At 36.0% G+C, this 17,448-nt stretch overlaps 1 protein-coding gene across 1 annotated transcript in view; it reads right to left on the reverse strand.

The window, feature by feature from the left end:
* Positions 1-17,448, reverse strand: part of RELN (reelin) — a 538,096-nt gene that overhangs the window by 193,467 nt on the left and 327,181 nt on the right. The window contains exon 12 of the mRNA XM_069587839.1: positions 7,258-7,409. Coding sequence (XP_069443940.1) covers positions 7,258-7,409 — 152 coding nt within the window. The remainder of the gene's footprint in view (positions 1-7,257; positions 7,410-17,448) is intronic.

Raw genomic sequence — 17,448 nt, forward strand, 5'->3', positions numbered from 1 at the left:
CCAAATTTATAATATTAATTTCTAATTTTATTGTTATTATCTTTTGAGAAAAATCTCTTCCAGTTCTTAAATCAATCACTATTAATCTTAATTTTTATCCACAGGAAATTTTTGTCCCTAATACTCTACAGTGACACAAAAAGCAAACTCAAAAACTCCAGAATAAGATTACCCTTTAAGAGTTAACCTAGTAAAGTCAATAAATAATGGATGAGACTCACCATCTGTATAAATAAATAAAGTGTCGTTTATTGCAAATGTCTGGTTTAAACTCAACCTGGATAACTGGGATCTGGTCTTGGGTAGTATTACTAAAATGTGATGTTAAATAAGGAAGTTAGAACCTGACCAGTATAAGAAAGAACATGATAACAGAAGTACCTTGGGTGTTGGTATTTGTTAAAACTGGCACATTATATCTGTCAGACATATGTAACTTAAGTGTAAGCAAGTGTGGGGCTTCCCTGGTGGCTCAGACAGCAAAAAATCTGCCTGCAATGTGGGAGCCCTGGGTTCAATCCCTGGGTTGGGAAGATCCCCTGGAGAAGGAAATGACAACCCATTCCAGTATTCTTGCCTGGAAAATCCCAAGGACCAGTATAAGAAAGTACATGATAACACAAGAAACTTGGGTATTGGTATTTGTTAAATTTAGCATGTTACATCTGTTAGACATATGCAACTTCCCATATAACAAATATTTACTGAGCTAAGTAATCTGAACTGAGAATAGAGAAGCCAGATACACTGATAATGTAGACCTCATTCTAAAAGATGTATATTATTCAAGGGCAACAACCTGTAAAGAGAAGATCATGATTTTGACATCTGATATTATGTTTTTGCATATCATTGCACAGTTCAAGGTTATAGTAAATACAGTTAACCAAGCCATTCTACAGGATAGTCTAGGCAGGTAGGGGGAAAGAGTTACATGAAAATGCAATTATCTTTTTAAAAACTGGTTATTGAGCCAATATAAAAGACTTACCAAAAAGAACAAAAAAGGTGAAAGGTCACAGGCATTATGGGTTTAAAGCACCACATCTAGAGACACAGGAACTGAACCATCAGTTCTCTCTAATTTCATTAATTTGTTCCCTGTAAACCCTCTCTGCTCTCTCAAGAACAGTTCGTGAACTGCATCTGCCTTTCAGAGAGAATAGAAACCCACGTGGGAGTTTCATCCAGCCCAGAATGACAGAAGAAGAAAGTCCAAAAGGAGCCAAGACTTTAAAACGATGACAGACTTTATCTGAAAGATCCCTCTGGGGGCAATTTATCAGTTCTGTGAAGTTTCAGTGACAGCAGCTCCTTCAGAAAGATACAGATTCTTCTTCAGCTTCATTCACTTTGATGTATTGTGGAAAGGTATGACTCAAGAGGCGTTTTGTACAGCAATTAAAGTACAGAAGATTTCAATAGAAACTAGATGGACAGTTAAGTTTTAAAATATTTTAAATCCTGTTTTAAGTATTAACAGCTTTTTAAGACTTTTTTTTTACATTAAGAATGTGATTTTGTTATTTACCGTGTGCAGGATATTGGACCTGAAGGTTCAATTGAGCCCTGACCTCAAAAAGTCTGTAATTTGGCAAGTAACTAATAACATATGTGAAAGAATGATAATTAGCAATCAAGTGTGTTGTGTTGCCATAACTGCAGCCAAAATTCAGAGAAAAGAAATACAAGTGTAGAATAAGAGAGTAGGATATATAGGAGATGTTTGCTGCTGCTGCTGCTACTAAGTCACTTCAGTCGCGTCCGACTCTGTGTGACCCCATAGACGACAGCCCACCAGGCTCCCCCGTCCCTGGGATTCTCCAGGCAAGAACACTGGAGTGGGTTGCCATTTCCTTCTCCAATGCATGAAAGTGAAAAGGGAAAGTGAAGTCACTCAGTCGTGTCTGACTCTTCGCGACCCCATGGACTGCAGCCTACCAGGCTCCTCCATCCATGGGATTTTCCAGGCAAGAGTACTGGTGTGGGGTGCCATCACCTTCTCCATAGGAGATGCTTAGTATATATTTATTGAAGAAATAAATAAAGAAAATTTAAAAACCCCAAACGAATGATGTATATTAGGTTACTTTTGTCATCATCACTGAATTCTGGCTCTAAAAACAGTGCTGGATACTAGTCCTCAATGAATTTGAGAACGTGTGAATAAAGGAAACAGTCCGTGAACCAAACTTAAAAAGTACAGCAAATTTTCCAGGAATGATAGTCATAGCAGATTGATATGAGCCAAAGGATGAAACCAGGAAGGAAACGTAGGCAGTGTCTGAGAAGAAGGGAATGTGATCTGTTCTAGATTAACAATTGGCTACTGATTTTCCTAAGGTACAATACTTAGTAAGGGGTTACTTATAAACTGTCTATCATATCTTAAATCTCTTCTCATATTCTTTTCTAGTGGTTCAGATGGTAAACAATCCACCTGCAATGTGGACGACCTTGGGGAAGATCCCCTGGGAAAGGGAATGGCAACCCAATGCAGCATTCTTATTGGGAGAATCCCATGGGCAGAGGAGCCTGGTCTATGAGGTTGCAAAGAGCCAGACACGACTGAGGGACTAACACTCTCACTTTCACCAAAGTCTTTAAGTCTTTTCCTGTAGTATCCAGTCTTATCCTACCTATCCTGCTGTTATCCTGTCCTAGCCTATCCTACCCTATCCTAATCCAAACACATCTTTGCTGGATTCTACCTTCTCAAGATCAGACCCCATTCCATGTGTTTACCAATGAACTTCTCGAAAGAGCAGATCTCTGTCAGTGAGCCATCTCTATTTCTCTTAGCTCTATCTACTTTGGCTTCCCAGGCACCATACCATGAGGAATCACTGGTGGGCTCTCTGCCTGTCTGGGTTGCTATTTGTCTCTGTGGGATTCCTCCACTGCTGATCACCTCCCAGTCATCCCACCCCTGAACCACTCTCTCCCCTTGAATCATGACTTCTTTCTGCATTTCCTTATGCTTTTTCTCAGTATACTTTGTCTCTCCTTGTCCTTCTACCTACACCTAGATGAGGGTTCTCCCTACAGAGTTTTCATGTCCTACTCTGTCTCCTGCTTGGGAGAGCACAGTGACTTTAGTGGCTCCAGTTATCACCTGCATGCTGACAACTTTCAAATCTGATTTAGACGCTGAGTAGAATTTCTGGGCTTATATCGCCTTCCAGAACCCTGAACCTCAACATATCTAATAATATAAAACCCTCTACTCCACATTTTCCCTTTACCATAATTATTATTTTTGAAAATAGCAATTTTGGGAAATGGCATCATTCTTCCAATCATCCTACAGAAAAATCTGTGTCCGCTCCAAGACTGCTCTCACCATCCCCAGTCAGCTGAGCATGAACTTCAGTTGACTCTTCTCCAGTTATTCTATATCTGTCCCTCCTTCACATTATTGCCACCATCACTGTAATTTCTTTGCTGCTTGGATCAGTGCAATAGCCTCCATAATTTAGGGCTGCCAGCTAAAATACTTTGCATGACCAATCCCTATACAAAAAGTTACTTGTTGTTTATCTGAAATTCAAATTTAAATAAGTATCTCAGTCTCATTTCAGTTCAGTCACTCAGTCATGTCCAACTCTTTGCGACCCCATGAACCACAGCACTCCAGGCCTCCCTGTCCATCACCAACACCCAGAGTCCACCCAAACCCATGTCCATTGTGTCAGTGATGCCATCCAACCATGTTATCCTCTGTCGTCCCCTTCTCCTCCTGCCCTCAATCTTTCCCACCATCAGGGTCTTTTCCAATGAAATAACTCTTCGCATCAGGTGGCCAAAGTATTGGACTTTCAGCTTCAACATCAGTCCTTCCAATGAACACCCAGGACTGATCTTTAGGATGGACTGGTTGGATCTCCTTGCTGTTCAAGGGACGCTCAAGAGTCTTCTCCAACACCACATTTAGAAAGCATCCATTCTTCGGTGCTCAGCTTTCTTTATAGTTCAACTCTCACATCCATATATGACCACTGGAAAAACCATAGCCTTGACTAGACGGACTTTTTCGACAAAGTAATGTCTCTGCTTTTCAATATGCTATCTAGGTTGGTCATAACTTTCCTGCCAAGGAGCAAGCGTCCTTTAATTTCATGGCTGCAGTCACCATCTGCAGTGATTTTGGAGCCCAGAAAAATAAAGTCTGACGCTGTTTCCACTGTTTCCCCATCTATTTCCCATGAAGTGATGGGCCCAGATGCCATGATCTTCGTTTTCTGAATGTTGAGCTTTAAACCAACTTTTTCACTCTCCTCTTTCACTTTCATCAAGAGGCTTTTTAGTTCCTCTTCACTTTCTGCCATAAGGGTGGTGTCATCTGCATATCTGAGGTTGATTCCAGCTTGTGCTTCTTCCAGCCCAGCATTTCTCATGATGTACTCTGCATATAAGTTAAATAAGCAGGGTGACAATATACAGCCTTGATGTACTCCTTTTCCTATTTGGAACCAGTCTGTTGTTCCATGTCCAGTTCTGAGTGTTGCTTCCTGACCTGCATACAGGTTTCTCAAGAGGCAGGTCAGGTGGTCTGGTATTCCCATCTCATTCAGAATTTTCCACAGTTTATTGTGATCCACACAGTCAAAGGCTCTGACATAGTTAATAAAGCAGAAAGAGATGTTTCTCTGGAACTCTCTTGCTTTTTCCATGATCCAGTGGATGTTGGCAATTTGATCTCTGGTTCCTCTGCCTTTTCTAAAACCAGCTTGAACATCAGGGAGTTCACAGTTCATGTATTGCTGAAGCCTGGCTTGGAGAAGTTTGAGCATTACTTTACTAGTGTGTGAGATGAGTGCAATTGTGTGGTAGTTTGAGCATTCTTTGGCACTGCCTTTCTTTGGGATTGGAATGAACACTGACCTTTTCTAGTCCTGCGGCCACTGCTGAGTTTTCCAAATTTGCTGGCATATTGAATGCAGCACTTTCACAGCATCATCTTTCAGGATTTGAAATAGCTCCACTGGAATTCCATCACCTCCACTAGCTTTGTTCGTAGTGACCCCCCAATAAATCTGGCAACCCTATCCTACGTGGTATTCTATCTTCTAATTTCTGATTGTTTCAGTCTTTCCTTCACTCTATGCCAGAATTACATTTCTAAAACAAAGATGAGAATATTTTATAGAACTGACAGAAATTATCTGACAGCTCCATGTTGCCTAGAGTAAGAGAATCCAAATTCTTCAGTATGATATTAAAGTCAGTCACTTCTCTGGCTTCAGTTTAGGATTCTAGTTCCAATTTATATCTTTCCTTTCAACTATACTGGGAAAATCAGCCAGCACTAAACACGTCATGTACCTTTATATTTGTGCTTTTGCTCAAAATGCTGGCTTAGCTTAAACCTTAAAGGCCCAGTTCAAATACCATCTATTTCACAAAGCTTTATCCTAATCTCATCTCCATGGCAATATCCAGATCTTCCTTTGCACTTCTGTAACATTTTCATTCCATTACAGCCCAACTGAATCTTTTTCATAGTTAGATGTTATTTGTGGACAAGAACTCAAAGTAATTTTTATACACAAAAAACCAAAAATACATTGAGTCTTAATTATTTATTAGACACCATTTGAGGACTTTGCAACTCACTGATCAGCAACTCTGTGATTTAGGTGGCATTATTTTCTCTAGCTGTACTCTCCATGTATGCTAGCTCAGTGTTCTACGTTCAATAGGAATTCATTAAATTTTTTAATTGAATGGAGAGCTTTTATTTGGGATAATGCACTTTGGGCCCATTCAAGTGAATGTTTTCCTTAGAGTCAATGTAATTTAATCAATTCATTAATAATCTGCTTTGTCCTAGAAAGAATTAAAGATAATTTGATCTGTTATACACAGATGACATCTCTTATACAAAGGCAGTGTACTGGGTTGATTTACCATAATTTACTATGAAAAAATGAAGAATTAAAAAATATTATGTAAAAAATGAAAATATGAAAAAGGGAAAATATTTAAGTTAGACTGGCATATTAAATGTTTATTATAATTTGCTGGATGGGGAGTGGTTCTTAACATTTCCCAGGAATCAGTCTTAATAAACTGAGAGCTTGTTTGAATTCTAATTATTTAAAGGAAATTAATTTATTAAATTCTTAAAATTTCTTTCTAAAAAAGAAAAATTAAAATTTATTCTCTTTAAAATTTTAAAAAAATTAAGAAACTGAGGTCTGGGTCTTTATACGATTCATTTCAGAGTCAAGGTGAGGATATCTTTATGGCAGGAAGATTACATTATTATGGTTTATATCCACAACATCTTTGTAATCAAATGGATCATTACTGAAAATGAGGTACCATCACACAGGCAATGTATCTGACAACATGATACAACTGGAAGTCTGCTTTGCCACTCTAAGCTGTAGGAAGTGAGGAATGTGAGAAATAATGGCCAGTGCAGAAGCCTAGACTTGGGAGGCTTGTTTGTCCTGATGAACTGACATCTTTGCTAGTAAGGTCAAAGGTAAACAATGTTTATTTCCTGTTTCACTTCCAGGTGTGGCCTGTGCTTTTCCAGTCATTTAACAAAGAAGGCATGTGACACCTACTCACATTTTTGGAACGACATCCAGTGAGAGTATGTAGCTGTGGCTCTTGCTGACAAAAATGATAAATTTGAGAGGACACACATTTCAACCCCTAATTCCTCCTTGGGTATTTTTCTAAATTTTTAACTATTTATTTGCTCTGCAATCATCTGAAGAAAAATAACACTTTAAAAGTACTTTTTTTCTGTGCTTACCACCATATTATAAAGTAGAGAATATTATTAAAGTATAAAAAAGTATTATTAATTGCTTCTTTCTTAGCTTCCCACAACAAAACAGTTATGCAGTGATGAGATAACCAGTTAAAACAAATGATTCACTTGTTTGACTGTATTTTGGAGAGGCTAGAGGCTCTGGACAAAAGAGTTACTTTGTTCTTAGCTTCTCTCTCATTGTCTTTTCAGCTATGACCACTGCAGTAGATGTGGAAAGAAGGTTTTAAGGCATTTTGTCTTTAGGTATAGTCATGTAAGAACAAGACTAGCTTCTGTTCAGGATGGTTCCAGCAGGGCTGGTATGAGGCAGATGTGAGCACCAATTTTACCCAACCAGTAGTACTTATAGTTCATGAAGTTTTATTTTATAGTGTAGACAACAAACAACCTACTTCCTCAGGAATAGGTGATGGTCTAGAATTTGCCCTATTTTGAACAATAAAATTGGTTCAAAATGTACTTACCCATAACAAAGTAAAACCTCAGGTTCCCGTAACCAGTAGTGTCCAGGTAAGGGGTACATATTTTCCTCTCTCCATCTTTGAGGAAGACCATTGATAAACCTGATTCTATTGTTCCACATTCTGTACCAATGACAGCTCCCACGATGTCCCACCTTTAAAAAAATGACAAACACTAACAGTTAGAATATTAAGTCAAAGCTTTACAGAGTATAACATTTTATTTTTAATGAGGAATATTTACTTAGTAATAAATAATTCTGAAATAAAGATGTGGTATCTCCAATTTTCTTGAAGAGATCTCTAGTCTCCCTTTCTATTACTGTCCTCTATCTCTTTGCATTGTTCATTTAAGAAGGTCTTATCTTTCCTTGCTACTCTCTGGAACTCTGCATTCAGCTAGACCAGAAAGAAGGTTAGCACTGAAGAATTGATGCTTCTGAACTATGGTGCTGGAGAACACTCTTGAGAGTTCCTTGGACACAAGGAGATCAAACCAGTCAATCCTAAGGAAGATCAAACCAGTCAATCCTAAGGAAAATCAACCCTGAATATTCATTGGAAGGTCTGGTGCTGAAGCTGAAGCTCCAATACTTCGGCCACCTGATGTGAAGAGCAGACTCACAAGACCCTGATGCTGGGAAAGATTGAAGGCAAAGGAGAAGAGGGCAGTGGAGGATGAGATGGTTAGACAGCATCACCAACTCAGCGGACATGAATTTGAGCACATTTTGGGAGATAGTGGAGGACAGAGGAGCCTGGTGTGCTGCAGTCCATGGGGTCGCAAAGAGTTGGACATGACTTAGCAACTGAACAACAACAACAAAGATGTGGCACTACAGGTTTTAGGTAATGAAAATGAAAGGGATAGTGTTAGTCGGTCAGTCATGTCAGACTGTCATGTCAGAAGCCCGCCAAGCTTCTCTTTCCATGGGATTTTCCAGGTAAGAATACTGGAGTGGGTTGCCATTTCCTTCTCCAGGGTATCTTCCTGACCTAGGGATCAAGCCCAGGTCTCCGGCATTGCAGGCTGATTCTTTACTACTGAGCCACCAGGGAAGCTCCTAAACAAAGTTCTAAACACATTCTTTTCACTATTACAGTTTTTCTGTGGAGAAAAATTTGATCAACGCAATGTATAGTGTGACTTCCCTGGTGGCTCCGTGGTAGGGAATCTGCCTGCAATGCAGGAGCTCTAGGAGTCACGGGTTCGATCCCTGGCTTGAAAGATCCCCTGAAGGAGGCCATGGCAACCCACTCCAGTATTCTTGCCTGGAGAATCCCAGGGACAGAGAAGCCTGGTGAATACAGTCCAAAGGTAGCAAAGAGTCAGACACAACTGAAGCTGACTAAGCATGCATGATATGTATAGTGTATCTGCTACATAATAGCCTTTATCCTCAACGCACTTAAACAGTTGAGATTGGGGATCGGTTTTGAACTAAGGAAACAGGAAATCATAAAAGATAGTACCATAATATTATAAATACTTGTATGGTATTTTGCACATTAAAAATAGTTATCGAATGAAAAGTCAACCTGGCAAAAGTCTAGCAAGTTTTCAGAAAGGGGATGAGATTTAAATATGCAGAAAAGAATAAAAATATTTACTATTTAAAAACTCTTGTATCTCCTTAGTATTTATCTCTGCTCATGTCTAATTTGGTCATTGCTTTTCACACAACTAACTTGTCTACAGAAGAAACTGGGATGCACAGACATAAGTGGCTTACCTAAGGCCAACTGCCTGTTTGGCTCTGAAATCGAGATAGATATTCTGTTTCTTAGTTCACTGTTATTTTAGTAGCTGCAGTTCTAAGAAGGGTACCGTGCCAGGACAATTATGTTGAACCGTTTGAGACCAAAATGTTTAGAAAATGTTAATTTTTGTTTTCTTTGCATTTTAACAGATTATATCAATCATTTAAGGAAAAGCAGCTCCTAATAGTACTGCTGCTGCTGCTGCTAAGTCACTTCAGTCATGTCCAACTCTGTGCGACCCCATAGATGGCAGCCCACCAGGCTCCCCCATCCCTGGGATTCTCCAGGCAAGAATACTGGAGTAGGTTGCCATTTCCTTCTCCACCTAATAGTACTAGACTACTGTAAATACCAGGAACCTCTCTCCACTCACACAAGAAAATTTCACACTGGTTCATTGGTCTTTTACCTGCTCCATTTATCCCAATTAAGCCACTCAGTCTACTGATCCACAAAGCAAGTTAAGGTTATAAATGATGCATATGATGACTCCTTTTAGGCATCCATCTGCTTTAGAGTATTTTCAAAATGAAAGATTAAATTGGAAAAGATGGAATTGTCACAGATTAAAAGAACGTTTTATTCAAGTGAGAAATGAGATTAGCAGTCTTTTTCTCTTAATTATTAGTTGTAACTAAGTAACTCTTTTAATCTAAATGAATCGTTTTCATGACTTCTACCACAGACAGGGTTATATGAGACATGATTTATATTATCTCTTTTTAATCTTTTTTAAAACATATTCCATTTTATTCCAATTTTCATTTCTCCCAATATATTTGAAGATAACAAAAGTGAGGTTATTTTCCTTAAAATAAATATATTATATATATATGCAATAAAATAAATAAATACAAAGATATATACAAATATATATTACAATAAAAGGAAATAAAAAATTTAGTCAGCTTCGAAGAGGAAAGTGGGGAGAAATCTGAAAAGTCACTTTGTAAAAGTCTCACTGCTTTGAATAAATTAACTTTCACTAATTAAAAATTCAGTAGGAGCTTCTTATGGCACAAGCTCATTCTTTCATGAATTTGTATAAACACTGGCTCGAGCTTAGTTGGAGGCAAAGTATCCTTCAGGGGGTCTCAGAGCTGAATCAACTACTGAGGGACCTGACAGACACCTGCCCGGACTTCAGAATCCCTCTCTGTCAGGTTGCAAAGTGTAGTCTATTCCAATTACAAAAATGGCATGGTCTCTGACTCTCTTAATATAATAACTACATGAAGTAAAATTATGACATAACCAAATCTTTTTTGTTTTCTGTTACAATTTAACTTTTTATGAACTATTAAAAATTTGATTGTCAATATGTTTATGGGCATGAAAATGCCATTTGAATCAAGAGATGTTAGTATTTCAGAGATTTTGTACTGATGTTCTTTCTGCAAAGAATATTCTTGCCCAGCCAGCATGGCTGACTCCCTAATCTCCTTTAGATATTTATGATGATGTCACTGACTCAATGAAGTCCTCCTCAGACATCTAAAATTACAACCTCCAATACACCTATACGTGACACTCCTCCCAATCTGCTTTAATTTTCTCATTAAGAAATATATAAAATCCAAATTATACTATAATATAAAAACAGTATAAATTATAAGACATATCCTGTTTGCTAAATAGTCTCATTTAACATACTGCATTTTTCATTTACATATCTTGTTCATAAACATAACTAAATCTTTGAGTCCAGCAGTGGTATTTACAGAGCTCTATAGTTTTAGCAGTATCTTGGATGGTACTGCAATTTCCCTGAAAAGGAGTGTTACTTCTCTACAGTTTAAATTGTTTTCCCCAAGGAAATGTGGTTCTTTGTGAACTGCATTTGAAGGAATGTCTGCCTAAAGGGAAGAACTCTCTACAACATAGCAATTTATATTTATTCTTTGATGGCTAATTCTAAAAAAAAATCCCTTACATTATTTATTATAAATACATTGGTATCTATTATTTATAATAGAATGGGGCAAAGTTGGAATATGCAAAAAAATTTAATAATCAATAAAATGCCTTAAGGCAACTTTGTTCCTTAGAGGTAGAAGGGCAAAATAATATTTAATTTATATTTTAGTGTATGTCCTTCTACTTTTTGTATCAAAAAGAGAATTCTTTTTGTAAGCAAAACTAATTTAAAGAAGTTTTTTTTTAAACCGGAAAGCTGGTGATCTTCCCTATTAGCTGCTTTGGAAGGCTTTGAGAATATAATTACATTTTAATCAGCTCACACTTAAATAGTTTTAAGAATGATACAAAAGTATAACTGATTCATTTTGTTGTTCACCTGTAACTAACACAATATTATAAATCAGCAGTACCCCAATAAAAATTAAAATAAGAATGATATGGAGTAAAACTTAAAAGTTCTCACCAAAGAAAAACAAAAGTGAGATGATAGATATGCTAGTTAACTAGATTTTATAATGTTTATGTATATCAAATCAACATGATGGACACTTCAAATATCTTACAACTTTATATGTCAACTGTATCTCAATAAAGCTGAAATTAAAAATACCATTTTCATGATGCATATTCTTCAAAGGCCAATCTGGCAGTAATTATCAAAATGAAAATTACATATATACATATATATGTATAGGTATATATCTGATTCTCTAATTTTCTTTTTTCTTCTTTTAGGAATTTCTCTTTCAGAAATACTTTAACAAGTATACAAAAAATCTATCACAATATTCTTTGACTATCAACAGAGGTCCAGATAGATAAACTGGTACAGTGCTTTTCTGAAATAATGATATATATTCACTGACTAGAAGAGACATTCATAATATATTGTTACGTTTTTAAAAATCAAGTTTAATAAGGAAAATGTGACCCTAGAGAGTATTTTTGTTTGGTCACAGAAAAATTTCTGAATGAATATATACCAGAAAACATGTCTACATTTTAACAGTGAAGAGTGGGATTCACATTGGGAGACTTTTACTTTTTACTTTACACATTTCTTTTCTTTTGCAAAAGGAAAATCACTTTCAGAAAAAGGAAGAAAAACATTTCATTTATATGTGTTAGAATTCAGAATGAAAAGTTAAATTATTTCATCATAGATTGATGAAAATACTAAGAATATGAACACAGGAAACAGAGGTCTTATATTTTAAACACCTTTCCCCTCTCCCTACAAATATTGGTACAAAAGCCTCTAAAAGGTAGTGGAACTTTTCACATGATCTATGAAGATCTGTTTTATTATATTTTCCAGAATATATTAAACCACCTAAAGTTGATGACTTTAGGCTTGAACTAAAATATAGAATAGAGCCTGGCTATAAAAGCCTACATTTACCAGATTCATAACATTTTTTTTATCTACTAGAAATTCTCTGAGACTGAGTAAGTTCATTACATCCATAAGGTCTCTATTTGGGATGAATTCTTTGATATTTAATAAGGAATGTGCCATAGGTAAAGATTCTTCCACATTCATTTATATTCATGAGGCTTATCTCTAGCATAAGTCCTGTGAGGTCTAGCAAGGTGTATACTTTGACTAAAGGCTTCTCCACCTTCATTGCATTTATAGGTTTTTCCTCCAGCATGACAGCTTAGGTGAAGGTAAAGGATGAGTTCTCTTTGAAGGCTTTCCTGTATGAACTGCATTTAAAAATTCTTTTCTTCAATTGGTTCCGCTATATTTCACTCAAATTCAATTTTGTCTTAGGTTTTTATTACATGCATTATTTTTATTTACACTCTTGTTGGAATAACATTAATAAAGAGTATTGGTTTCAGAATGGTAGAAAACACTCAGCTTCCTCACCAATAAAACAGAAATATGACCTAGACTGAGTATGTTTAGAGAAAAAGATGTATCGCCTGGCATATTACAGTTTCAAATAATGTTAGTTTCCTTTTCTCCCCACCCCCACTGCCCTGTAAAATGTAGTGCTATTTTTGTTTTAAAATAAGTCAAAGTGGCAATTCAAATGAAATTCTAAATTACAATGAGTATTTTTTCATATTAGAATTAGCAGAGCAGCAATCTTGCACAAAGTTGCAGTACAACATGCAAAATGTAATTGCTTAATCAATCTAAGCAAGGAGATACTCAGCTGAAAGAAAACTGTACTTTCGATCAGTGGGTCTTTCGTACAGTCCAAGATTTGGGCTACAAACCTATCTGGGCATTTAAATTTATTACTTATGTGATCTAAATGGTCAAGTGGTTTTGCTTTAATAATAATTAATGTGCCTCTTAAAAAAAAAAAAGGAGACCCACTTAATACAATGTTAACTCAAGACTGTCAATCTGTCCTTGATTCACTTATCCTGAATTGTAAAGCTTAAATAAAATCCCTCTGGAGCATTATAAGCATCTTGTGAAAAGGATCCTAACCCAGAGGTAACATAATTCTTCTGGGTAGGATAGAGGGAAGAATTTGTAGAAAATAGCAAGAAGACGCTCAAACTGTTCTGAAGAGTTTTAAATAGTTTTAAGGCCAATTTTTAATAAAAGCATCAACTGACATGGAAGGGGCTATAATGGAGATTGTTCTTGTTGGCCTATATGTAGTTTAGGTTTTCAAGGATATATGTAACATTCTTTGGGATTATCTCCCCAGAAGGGGAAGCCAATATAAATTTGTTTTATTAAGTTTATATTGCCTTTTTCTTGGCTTTATTCCAGTGAATAGCACTGAAATTTAAGAAAGACATTTTGAAAGACATTTTGAAGTTTAAAAGACAGTTGCAGGTATGACCCACTTTTCTAAGCAATGACATTAAAAAATGTAACTAATACGTTGTATTCTGGTCTCTCTACAGTAAATTCCTGATCAGAGACTAAGTTACGGCTGACCTGAGGAAAACATTTTCTGTGCTCAATTTTTTTCTGTAATCTTTGATGAGATGTTTTAAAATGTATTTCTTGAAATAATTTCTTCAGAACAAATTTATAAAGCAATTCTCTTAATAGGGCGTGGGTGGTGGCAGAATGGCAGTCTTAAGACTGGAGGTTGGAGGGAACTGGGAATAGTCAGTTCAGCAGTTGAGACACTATTCTTTCTGTTTGCCCTCTGGCATCCCTTCTATGTCTTGCTAGTGTTTTGGAATTCTGGGTATTTCATCTATTTTCTATGATGATAGCTATATTCTCCTTATTAGAAAACTGGAAGACAAAACAATTAATATTTTACTATATTTCTAATATTTTATATGTGTATTTCAACATGGTCATGAAAATATTACACAGATGGTTTTGAATTTTGCCTTTTTTCATTTACATTAATAATATATACTTTCTCCAGATTATTATTAACTCTTTAAAAATGGGTTATATAATATTTTATTATATATGCCAAACTAGTCATTATTTTGTTGTCATACTTCAAAATATACCACTAAATATATTATTTATCATAATTTATGGGGCTGAGGAATTAAATTCTCAATTTTCTAATGCTCCTAGATGTGTTCTATTAATCGATAACCCCAAGCTATGTTTCTTGAGGTATCAGAGTTCTGCTTTTCCTTCATATAAACTCCTAAATATTCAGGAGTGCCTCGTGGTCAGTGTGCAGCAGGTGAACTACTGAAGAAAGTCTATGGAGAATAAAGACAAGCTGAAGTGGGCATCTGAACACTTCAGTGCCAGCAGCCTCTTGTAACACCGCTACAGAAAAATCCTATCGTGGTCTAATGTTGTTCCAAGCTGTGAGGAATTAAGATTCAAATTTCATTCTCTTTTTTCTGTGACTTCAGTAAGGAGAGTCCTTTCTTGAAGAGGAAGACAGTTGCTGTATTCTGGATGCTCACATGGACAGCTAGTTTGGAGGGGGAAGAGGTTATTCAAGAATGGCAGTGCCAAAAGTAAAACTAAAAATGTGCTGCAAATTAAACAAGGAATTCCAGAACAATTTTGGCATACCTAATCATATGAACTTATATTTTATTATTTGAAAATTTACTGTTTATGTTTTAAAATAGAAAAACAATTTGCTTAAATAGAAAGCAATGTTAGAACCCACATCAAAAGCAAACCTGAACAAATAAGAAGTCTTTTAACAGCTTGAAACAAGTTTACTCTGATCCATTTTAGCAATTCCATGGTTTCAAAATATATCCAATTATCATTTTAACTAACATTGTCTTTCTTAAAATGACCTCCCATTAGTTTACTTAGAGAATCACACTTAGGTTTTATTGGACTATTTAATTTTGTCTGTATTTCTTTTATATCTTATTAGTCTCTATGAGTATAATTTTTCTTTGAGTACCACTTTGGTCATATCCTATTACCAACAGTAATCACAGATGGAACAGCAACCAATTTTTAATTTTTTTTTGATTGCTTGTTATGTGTCATGCACAGTGGAAAGTGCTCTTCATATATTATTGCATAAAATATTCCTTTTTAGTCCTTTTATTGCTTAAATCTGAATTCTATTTTATATGGTTTGAATCTGCTATTAATATGCCTCCTTGCTTCTTTTGTTGCATTTATCTGGTATATTAGTTTTTTTCATTAACTTTTAACTTCTTATGTTATTCTAGTTTAAGTCTTTCATAAATAGCAGATATATAGCTGATTTTTTAAAACTTACTATGAAAATCTCACTTAATAAATGAACATAACTCACTCAAGTTTATTGTGCACTGATATATTTAGATTGAAAAAGTGAAAGTGTTAATTGCTCAGTCATGTCTGACTCTTGGTGATCTCATGGACTGTAGCCCACCAGGCTCCCCTGTCCATAGAATTCTCACTCAAAGTAAGAATACTAGAGTGGGTAGCCATTCTCCTCTCCGGGGGATCTTAGACTGGTTCATGCCAAACTGTTTTCTATTTACTCTGTTTTTTGTTTATTTTTCTGTCATTTTCCTGGCATTTGTGGACTAAGTTCTCTTTATTCTGTTAAGCTAATGCTTTAGAAGTTATGTAGCCTATATATGGCTAACATAATTTCTTTAACACACCTATTTACCCTTAAAGCTTTCTACTAACATTAAGAGTTACCCAAGACCTATATTCTCACTCCAGGCAAGTAAAGAATATTGGCAGTATTTAAGTTCCTTTTTCTCTTCTTGTCAGTTCTCCTTTCTACCTTTCATAATGAGGTCATCTGGGCTTTAACTACACATTTTGATTTAAATATTTTAATAATTTTTTTTCAGTCTGAACTACAAGCTTTCCTTTTTCCTTGCTCACTACTCTTTCTGAATCTATCATATTTCTCTTGGATTAACTTCTATGGGTACATCTTCTGGTAATTCTTTCCATGTTCAGGAGTAGTAAACTTTCTGAACCCTTGTGTTTGAAAAGCTTTTTATTTTTCTCCAATACTTGAATCATATTTGTCTGGAGGAGAACGTAATGTTCCAAATAATCCTCTCTCAGAACACTAAGATAACTGCTTCATTTTTTAAAACTTATGCTTAGTGTTACCAAGGAAAGCACAATGAAACTCATCTAAAGATTTAAGATTTCCACTTTCAACTGTGTTCTAAAGTTTCTACCTTATGGTCTAGGACCGGATATTTTTCCATCCATCTTGCAAAACATTTTCATTCATAGGAACTATGTCCCTTCTTTCTTCTTTTTTAAGTTTCAGGAACCTTTCTTCTATTTTTATTTTTTAATATTTCATTCCACATATTCCCTCTGACCCTTCCTCCTTTAGGAATTCCTATTATTTCTAATGTTAGAAATGCTATTCTTCCCCCATACTTTATACTATAGTATACACACTATACAATAATCCTAAATTTTGGAAACACTTCAAAACTCAAAATTCCAGCTCACTTATTTGTTCTTTACCTATGCCGAACATCCGCTGGATCATCGAAAAAGCAAGAGAGTTCCAGAAAAACATCTATTTCTGCTTTATTGACTATGCCAAAGCCTTTGAATGTGTGGATCACAAAAAACTGGAAAATTCTGAAAGAGATGGAAATACCAGACCACCTGACCTGCCTCTTGAGAAACCTGTATGCAGGTCAGGAAGCAACAGTTAGAACTGGACACGGAATGACAATGGTTCCAAATAGGAAAAGGAGTACGTCAAGGCTGTATACTGTCACCCTGCTTATTTAACGTCTATGCAGAGTACATCATGAGAAACACTGGGCTGGATGAAGCACAAGCTGGAATCAAGATTGCCAGACGAAATAACAATAACCTCAGATATGCAGATGACACCACCCTTATGGCAGAAAGTGAAGAGGAACTAAAAAGCCTCTTGATGAAAGTGAAAGAGGAGAGTGAAAAAGGTGGCTTAAAGCTCAACATTCAGAAAATGAAGATTATGGCATTGGGTCCCATCACTTCATAGGAAATAGATGGGGAAACAGTGGAAACAGTGTCAGACTTTGATTTTGGGGGGCTCCAAAATCACTGCAGATGGTGATTGCAGCCATGAAATTAAAAGACGGTTACTCCTTGGAAGAAAAGTTATGACC

Source organism: Ovis canadensis, chromosome 4 (assembly GCF_042477335.2).
Source record: "Ovis canadensis isolate MfBH-ARS-UI-01 breed Bighorn chromosome 4, ARS-UI_OviCan_v2, whole genome shotgun sequence".
In the NCBI taxonomy this organism is placed as follows: Eukaryota; Metazoa; Chordata; class Mammalia; order Artiodactyla; family Bovidae; genus Ovis; species Ovis canadensis.